General features: G+C 54.6%; 2 protein-coding genes across 5 annotated transcripts in view; one reads left to right on the top strand and one right to left on the bottom strand.

Annotated features, from left to right (window-relative positions):
- VPS16 (VPS16 core subunit of CORVET and HOPS complexes) overlaps nt 1-899 on the bottom strand; it is a 27,744-nt gene extending 26,845 nt beyond the window's left edge. The window contains exon 1 of the mRNA XM_033185861.1: nt 775-899. Coding sequence (XP_033041752.1) covers nt 775-827 — 53 coding nt within the window. The 5' untranslated portion in view covers nt 828-899. The remainder of the gene's footprint in view (nt 1-774) is intronic.
- PCED1A (PC-esterase domain containing 1A) lies at nt 361-6,264 on the top strand. Of its 4 annotated transcripts, none has more exons than XM_033185878.1 (8): nt 361-736; nt 1,670-1,814; nt 2,337-2,416; nt 2,525-2,763; nt 2,863-3,013; nt 3,129-3,375; nt 5,269-5,544; nt 5,874-6,264. In XM_033185878.1, exons 2-8 carry the CDS (start codon nt 1,691-1,693, stop codon nt 6,119-6,121), a joined length of 1,365 nt encoding a protein of 454 aa, XP_033041769.1. In that variant the 5' UTR covers nt 361-736; nt 1,670-1,690; the 3' UTR covers nt 6,122-6,264. The 4 variants fall into 4 exon arrangements, with proteins under 4 accessions (XP_033041769.1, XP_033041767.1, XP_033041768.1 ...); XM_033185876.1 differs by lacking the exon at nt 361-736 and adding an exon at nt 916-1,392 and having other exon boundaries at nt 5,874-6,261; XM_033185877.1 differs by lacking the exon at nt 361-736 and adding an exon at nt 1,255-1,392 and having other exon boundaries at nt 1,584-1,814; nt 5,874-6,262.
- The last annotated feature ends 2,054 nt before the right edge of the window (nt 6,265-8,318 follow it).

The following is an 8,318-nucleotide window of genomic DNA, read 5'->3' on the forward strand; positions in this document are numbered from 1 at the left end:
GAACTAAGTCCTGAAGGATGCGCAAAATTCTTCAGTGAGATAAAGAGAGAAATGGCAGTGTCCACAAAAACTGCAGACTGGTTGGGGCCTTGTAATTCTGCGCAGCTGGAACGCAAGGTTTGGGTAGGAGAGTGGTAGATGAGGGTGGAGAGACCAACAGGGGCGGCCTTATAGATAGATGTTCCACGAGAAGTTCGCAGTTCTTCCTAATTAGGGAAGCTATGGGAAAATCCTAATCTGGGTAGCGATGTAACGAGTTTACACTTTAGAAAGATCCGTGGTTTAGGACTCTACAACTCCCATGGGAGGGCTGCCCTAAGCCAGGGGTTCTCACTTCCGCTGTTCCGGGATTCACGGACTACTCGCCCCTTTTTCCCAGTCTTGGTCAGCACTGTTACCCCGCCCGCCGTGCGATCCCGCCCCCCTCGGAGCGCCCCTGTGGTCTGACTTCAGCAGCACTTTCCGGCAGGAGACTGGGCACTCGCTGTCACCCGCGAGCTGCCTCCCTCAACGAGATCTGAGCATCTTTCCAGAGGCTACCAGACCTGGGCTTCGGGGTGACCACTGTGCTTGACTCAGTGTCCTTTTCTGGAGCAGGGGAAGGCCCGGCTCCCTGCCCAAAGGCGGCTGTGCGCTAAGTGGCATACGCTCGAGGACAGCCGGCGCGGGCGGACCCCAGCGCCAGTAGTGACGGGGGCGAGCGCCGCCGGGAGACTCCAGCCCGCGGGCGAGCGGGGTAAGCCAGGCCGTGGGCGGGAGGACGGGGCAGCTCACCGGTAAAAAGCAGAGTCCCCGAGTGGGTTCCAGTTCGCCGTGTAGCAGTCCATAGCTGGTGCAAACGGCAGCTGGGACGAGCCGAAGGGACACCCACCTAGAGCGGGCTCCAGGCCGGCACTTCCGCTTCCGCCCGTCCGGGTCACGTGGCGAGGCCGCCGCCGCGGCCATCACCACTGTGGGCAGCCTCACTTGGCCGCCGCCGCCGCGACCCCCGCCCGTAACTGGGCTTCGCGCCCGCCAAGTGGGCCCAGCCCTGGCTCCTGCACCCTGTGGCGGCCATCTCCATCGCCTTGCTTTCCCTTCAGGCACTGGGGGTCGCTCAGGGCGGGACATGGGTGAACGGAAGTGGAAGCTGTGAGCGTCGCAGCCCGAGGCGCTGAGGCCTGAGGCGCCGTCGGGGCCACCGCGACGCTCGCATGGAGAGCGCTGGGTGCTGGGCTGCGCACCGACGGCTAACCCGGACCCACGGTCTCTGCGGGGCGGGAGCTTTGCAGAACCGACTGGCCGACCGGGGAGCGGGAACATGAGGCTTGGCCAGGAGCCCGCTGCGGGCCAGGCGCGCGGTGCGCAGGCCTACCCGGGTCGCGGGTGAACACCGCGGAGCCCCGGGACTTGGTAATTGGCGCGAGCGGGCGCGCGCATGCGCGGGACGGCGGCGGGCACGTGGCGAGGCTCAGGGCGGCGCCGCGCGGGAAGCTCTGCAGTGCCCTGGAGGCCTGCTGGCTGGACGACCCGCTGCCTCTGGTACCAAGTGTGACCAAGGCTGGCGCCACCATGGCTCTGCCGCTGTCACCTCCTCCCTTTAGCATTGAGCAGCCCCAGAGGGGCTAGCCCTGAGGCCGACCTGCCCTGAGTCCCCACCATCGTGTGGCTTAGTGGCCTCTCCCTGCAGCCTGTCGTTGTTGGTGGCGGCATGGTCTTCTGTCTGTCGAGCGAGGAACCGCGCCGCCCGCTACGAAGCGACATGGTCCACTTCCAGGCCTCGGAAGTCCAGCAGCTGCTACACAACAAGTTCGTGGTCATCTTGGGGGACTCCAGTGAGTGCCTCTTCTAGGGTGACGCTTCCAGTCCCACACCTTGCAGCCTGTTCAGTGTGTCTGGACCATTTGTCTCCATCTCACATCTCCTGTCTGTCCTCTGATCTGTTCTCCTCCAGTAGGTTTTCTCTTTTTATGTCCCACACATCTTCCACAGGTATTCTGAAAGGTGTAATAACCTGTGCACTTTTTAGCCCATCCTTGCTCAGCATTTCTTGCCCTGACAGCCCCCCATACTTTCCGTCATTAAAGCGTTGCATTGTGTAGTGTGTCTCCCGGGTGACTTGGCCGACTTAATTTCTGCCAGGTGATCTTGGGTCACTGTATACTGCTGGCCGGGAGGCACAGCGAACAGAGGCAATGCCAGGACTTTTTAACCTCATCTTTTCTCCTGCGTCTAAGTCAACACTCCACGGAGCTGGTGTTGGGCAGCTCAGCCCTGGGAAAATGGGATCCTGGACTTGGAAGGAGCTGGGGCAGGCTGAGGTCTGCCTCAGCCTTGGGATCTCTGTTTCCTCCCAGTTCAGCGGGCTGTGTACAAGGACCTGGTGCTCTTGCTCCAGAAAGACTCACTGCTCACAGCTGCCCAGCTGAAAGCCAAGGTGAGGGAAGCTTGGTGGCCATGTCAGTGGTGGGTGGGCACAGACCCTGGCCTGGCAGGGTTCTCCTCCCTGGCATGGGTCTGACCAGTAGGGTGGGGGGGTGGGTAGGGGGAGCTGAGCTTTGAACAGGACCAGCTGGTGGCTGGGGGCCAGCTGGGCGAGCTACACAACGGGACACAGTACCGTGAGGTCCGCCAGTTCTGCTCGGGCTCTGGCCACCACCTTGTGCGCTTCTACTTCCTCACTCGTGTTTACTCCGAGTACCTTGAGGATGTTCTGGAAGAGCTGACATATGGCCCTGCTCCGGACCTGGTGATCATCAACTCCTGCCTCTGGGATCTCTCCAGGTTGGGGCAAGGGAAAGGGAAATACCAGTTGGGGATGAAAGTATGGCTCAGAGGCAGTCTACCCCTGTGCTCTTGCCCACCCTGTGTGTTACCCAACAGATATGGTCGCTGCTCAATGGAGAGCTACCGCAAGAACCTGGAGCGGGTGTTTGTGCGCATGGACCAAGTATTGCCAGACTCCTGCCTGCTGGTGTGGAACATGGCGATGCCCCTCGGGGAGCGTATCACTGGGGGTTTCCTCCTGCCAGAGGCAAGTGACTGAGGCCCATCAGGATGAGATGGGACAGCAGGCTGGTAGATAGGACACTCTGCTTTCCGACCCTGCTTCATTCTGTGGCTCTTAGAGGGTGCACTTTCTCACTCAGCTCCAGCCCCTGGCAGGCTCCCTGCGGCGGGATGTGGTTGAAGGGAACTTCTACAGTGCTACGCTGGCTGGGGACCACTGCTTTGATGTCCTAGATCTCCACTTTCATTTCCGGCATGCGGTACAGCACCGCCATCGGGATGGTGTCCACTGGGACCAGCATGCACACCGCCACCTCTCACACCTGCTTCTGACCCACGTGGCTGACGCCTGGGGCGTGGAGCTGCCCAAGCGTGACTATCCCCCTGGTGAGCCCTACCATAAGTGGGGGGGTAGTGATGCACCAGGGCCCTCAGAGGACAGGGCTCAGAGCCAGACTAGGACAGAGCCACTCAAGGGAAGTAGAGGTCCCTTAAAGGACCCTTGTGTCTTTTGCATGCACCTTCCTCAACCCCTGAGGAGGGTTAGATCACCGGAACAATATTCTTGTCCAAGTTCCAGTTTTCTGCAGTCTGGCTGTGTAGTCCTTTCTGTGTGTTTGAAGGAGCTTATACAAGTATTGACCACATAAGGCAGCATGTTGCAAGAGTCCTACCCAACAGATTAACAGGAAAGAAATGGGGCATGGGTGTGAGGAGTGGAAAGACAGGAAGGGCCATCCAGGCAGTGTGACAGAAACAAGGAAGCCCACAGTTTGGGGGGTGGGGGTGCAGTCAGCTGGCAGGGTGTGGAACAGGTGTGTTGCATCGGGAAGGCCAGCCTTATGGACTTGGGCTCAATGGGCAGTGTTCCATAGGTTTCTTAGTTCGGCCTGAGAGTCCCAGTGTGACTGGTGCAGCTTGGTGTAGCTCTCCTCTGTCCCCATCTCTGGGTCATTGGTGGAGGCTTCTGAGGGCCCCACTCCTCCTTGTTTTGAGGCATTGCTCCCCATCACATCTCAACTGTAACACTCTGCTGCAGAACCTCGGTTTCCGTGTCAACGTCCCAGTCCCTGCATGCACACAAAGGGGGCACCATGGCTGATTGTCTCCATGGCTGCTTCTCCTCTGCATCATGTCCTTAAAGGGCAAGTTTCCTGCTGCCCTTGTTGACAGCTCACCCCTTTCAGCCCCAGTGTCTAGCACAATTTCCCTGTACACAGGGAATGGGAGGCACGAGTCATGTTAGAAGGCCGATTGTAGCAGCACAAGAGGATGTGGGGGCACAGAGAATCCAGGAATATCGTAGAACAGACCTGTTGCACTTGGTAGCCAGGAGTTGGAGCATCAGGGAAGTGAATTCAGATTTTAGTTAAACATCCCAATTTTCTTGTTTAGATGTAATAATTAAACCCCAGCAAATGACGGGATGCTCTGAAGGTTGTAAGGCTAGTTTTGATGGCATAGGCCTTTGAAATCCAATTTGGAGCTATAGAAGTTAGGGCCATGAAAAGAGAGAGTTGATTTGGGGTGGGAGGATGAGTCAGTAAGTTTGGTCACAGCAGATTTATTTGAGGTATGTTGGAAATACAGAGTAGGTTTGCAGTCATTGGTACCCAGCAGAGAGATTAAAACTGAGGGCACAATGGGAACTGTGAGGGAGACAGAACGATGCTCATACTTTGGATTGGCAGGAAAGAGGGGCTGTGGCGGAAACAAAAGGAGATGAGGGCAGGGGCACTTTTAGGAAGGACTGAGGCTACTGGCGATGTCACATGACTGTTGAGAAGAAGGGAATGTGTTAGCAAGTGGTTACATTTAGTAGGAAAAGTGTTGAGAGCATGAGTTTGGATTAAAAGAGGGAGTGAGCAATTGAGGAGGAAATGGAAATTGGGCAAAACATTCATTCTGGAACTTCAGATGGTAAAGGGAAGTTGTTGGTGAAGGGAATAACAGGATCTTTATGTTTGGCTTATTTACTGGTCTATGGGGAGGAGGTGGGAGAGGAAAAAGTTAGATACAGGACCTGGGCAAACAAAGAAGGCTCTGGAGGAAAGTGTGAGGTCAGAACAAAGGTAGGTCTGAGAGGTAAGAGAAAAGGAACACACCTTGGGCTCGGCCTGAAATGAGAGAGAATGAGGAAAACTGGGTAGAGGGCAAGGGTGCTCCAGCCTGGTGGCTCTGCTTTCCAAGAGGAAGGAATAGAGCGTTAGAAGTGTGGATGGCCAGAGTTCAGGGCAGCCTGGCTCCCAAGCCTACCTAAAACAACCATCCCATTCCTAGACCCGTGGATTGAGGACTGGGCAGAGATGAATCATCCATTCCAGGGAAGCCATAGGCAGACCCCAGCCTTCGGGGAGCACCTGGCCTTGCTCCCACCCCCACCCTCTCCTTTGCCCCCTCCCATGCCTCTTCCCTACCCACTTCCTCAGCCCTCGCCACCTCCCCTCTTCCCACCCCTGCCCCAGGATACCCCTTTTTTCCCAGGCCAGCCCTTCCCACCCCATGAATTCTTCAACTATAATCCAGTGGAAGACTTCTCGATGCCACCCCACTTAGGTAGGTGCCTCTGCAGCTCCCCTACCCTCTTGTACCTCCCCCTACCCAGCCTCCTATGCCTAGGTGAGCTGAGAGGAGTTGGGTAGCTCCTTGTGCCTCCAATACTGGGTTTGGTCACAGCAGTCCCTGAGTCTGAAACATCATCTGTAGGCTCATTAATCAGCTCACTGGTTGTCACCATTCCACCGTCTGAAGGTAGGGGAAGGGCTATCCCTTTTTTGTAGATAGGGAAACACAGAAGCTCACCTGGAGGACAAGAGTTGCTTGAAGGCAGAGCTGCACTCACTCTGGCCAGAAGCCAGCTCTTATAATGACTGGTTCTTTTGTAGGATGTGGCCCTGGAGTGAACTTTGTGCCTGGCCCCCTGCCACCTCCAATCCCTGGCCCTAATCCCCATGGTCAGCACTGGGGCCCAGTGGTCCATCGGGGGATGCCACGCTATGTTCCTAACAGCCCCTACCATGTGCGGAGAATGGGAGGGCCCTGCAGGCAGCGGCTCAGACACTCAGAGAGACTGATTCACACATACAAACTGGACAGACGGCCTCCTGCCCCTTCGGGGACATGGCCTGGGTAGACTGGATCTTGGGCTGGGACTGGATGTGCCAATGGCCCTGCAGGGCCTGCCTGGCACCTCAGGTACTGGGCTAGGGTGTCTGCTATGCCTGGTATTGTTCTTGTCCATTGCTGTCACCAATAAAGGCATGGAAGAACAGAGTGACAAATTCCTGTGTGAAGTGGATATCCCAAACCATGATCTTAAGAGTGGGAGAGGTTGCATCTGGGCTTTGTCCGACATGGGGCCTTTGACCCCACACTATTTAGAAATCATTGAATGTGCCTTCCTGTCTCACTGATTTTTGCCCTCACCAGAACATGTGTATTTAACAGAGATCCTGGACGGGTCCCCTATTGTCAGCACCTCTTTGAGATTGAGGAAAAATCAAGGGCTGAATGGAAATTGTCAATATTTTGTATGGAATTTTGGATCTGGCTAGTTCTTACCTGTACCTCCCAGTCTCATGCATTCACGTGTATATTCGTTATTCATCTACCCCTAAAGATATGAAGACGCATAACCTTATCTTGCATGATTCTTGGCACATATGGACACACAGTAAGTGGTTAAACCAGAATTAAACCAGAAACTCCCAAACTCAAGTGGGAGACGTATTCGAAACTTCTTTTTTTTTTTTTTTTTTTTTGAGATGGAGTCTCACTCAGGCTGGAGTTTAGTGGGGTGATCTCAGCTCACTGCAACCTCTGCCTCCTGGGTTCAAGCGATTCTCCTGCCTCAGCCTCCCAAGTAGCTGTGACTACAGGTGCACACCACTATGCCCAGCTAGTTTTTGTATTTTTAGTAGAGGGGATTTCACCATGTTGGCCAGGATGAGCCCCAACTCTTGACCTCGTGATCCGCCCACCTCAGCCTCCCAAAGTGCTGGGATTACAGGTGTGAGCCACCGCGCCTGGCCTCTATTTAAAACTTCTAACTTGGTTGATGAGATATGCAGTGGAAGGAAAGAGAACACAGACCATCCTCTTTGGTTCTGGTGGTGAGACAGAAAAGGAGCTGAGGGAGACAAAATCCAAGGTGGGTGCTGGGGTGGGGTGGTGGTAGAGAGGCTGTTCTAAGTTCCATGCAGAAGTTAAAACCAGGGAGGTACAGGATTTCAGCTTTAACAGGTAGTCTTGATCCTAGGTTCATGACCCCACAGGGAACGTCAGTAGTAGAGTGTGAGCTAAAATGTGGGGTGGTGTGAGGGATGGAGCATGGCAGTGGACTGATAAGTGATGTGAGGGCAGAAATAATAAGGTAACATGAAGACCCCATAAATAATTTTGAAGTAGAATGGATAGAAGAGAAGGATGTGGCCGGGCGTGGTGGCTCACGCCTATAATCCCAGCACTTTGTTAGGCCGAGACGGGCGGGTCACGAGGTCAGATCCAGACCATCCTGGCTGACATGGTGAAACCTGATCTCTACTAAAACAAAATCTGCGGGGCACGGTGGCTCAAGCCTGTAATCCCAGCACTTTGGGAGGCTGAGATGGGCGGATCACAAGGTCAGGAGATCGAGACCATCCTGGCTAACACGATGAAACCCTGTCTCTACTAAAAATACAAAAAACTAGCCGGGCGAGGTGGCGGGCGCCTGTAGTCCCAGCTACTCCGGAGGCTGAGGCAGGAGAATGGTGTGAACCCGGGAGGCGGAGCTTGCAGTGAGCTGAGATCTGGCCACTGCACTCCAGCCTGGGCGACAGAGCAAGACTCCGTCTCAAAAAAAAAAACAAAAAAACAAAAAAAAAAAACACAAAATCTAGCCGGACGTGGTGGCGGGCGCCTGTAGTCCCAGCTACTCTGGAGGCTGAGGCAGGAGAATGGCCGTGAACCCGGGAGGCGGAGCTTTTATTGAGCCGAGATCGTGCCGCCACACTCCAGCCTGGGTGACAAGTGAAACTCCGTCTCAAAAAAAGAAAAAAAAAGAAGGATGCAGAATTCTTACATTAACTTTCCATACTTATTAATGAAATTTTACCTTGTTGAAAGGACATAACATCTCACACAAAAGGAGATAGAAATAGCAGACCAGAAAAGTGTTGATCCTTGCTAGCCATCTACTAGACTAAATGCAAATGAAGGGAAGCTAATGAATCAACACACTGGCGCTGGAAACTCCGCAGACAATGTGACTTAATAAAACCCTTTAGAGGAACCAAATGAGACAGTGTACAAAAGCATCGGCACAGTTCCTGAAACTGTTAAATTCAGCT

This window comes from Trachypithecus francoisi, unplaced genomic scaffold (assembly GCF_009764315.1).
Source record: "Trachypithecus francoisi isolate TF-2019V2 unplaced genomic scaffold, Tfra_2.0 Lachesis_group21, whole genome shotgun sequence".
Classification (NCBI taxonomy): Eukaryota; Metazoa; Chordata; class Mammalia; order Primates; family Cercopithecidae; genus Trachypithecus; species Trachypithecus francoisi.

What these genes read in the sequence shown, in the direction of transcription:
- PCED1A (XM_033185878.1), top strand. Translation starts at nt 1,691, where the DNA reads ATGGTCTTCTGTCTGTCGAGCGAGGAACCGCGCCGCCCGCTACGAAGC. An exon ending in GGTCATCTTGGGGGACTCCA is followed by an intron (nt 1,815 to 2,336) that starts GTGAGTGCCTCT and finishes GTTTCCTCCCAG; the next exon opens with TTCAGCGGGCTGTGTACAAG. An exon ending in GGGGTTTCCTCCTGCCAGAG is followed by an intron (nt 3,014 to 3,128) that starts GCAAGTGACTGA and finishes TTTCTCACTCAG; the next exon opens with CTCCAGCCCCTGGCAGGCTC.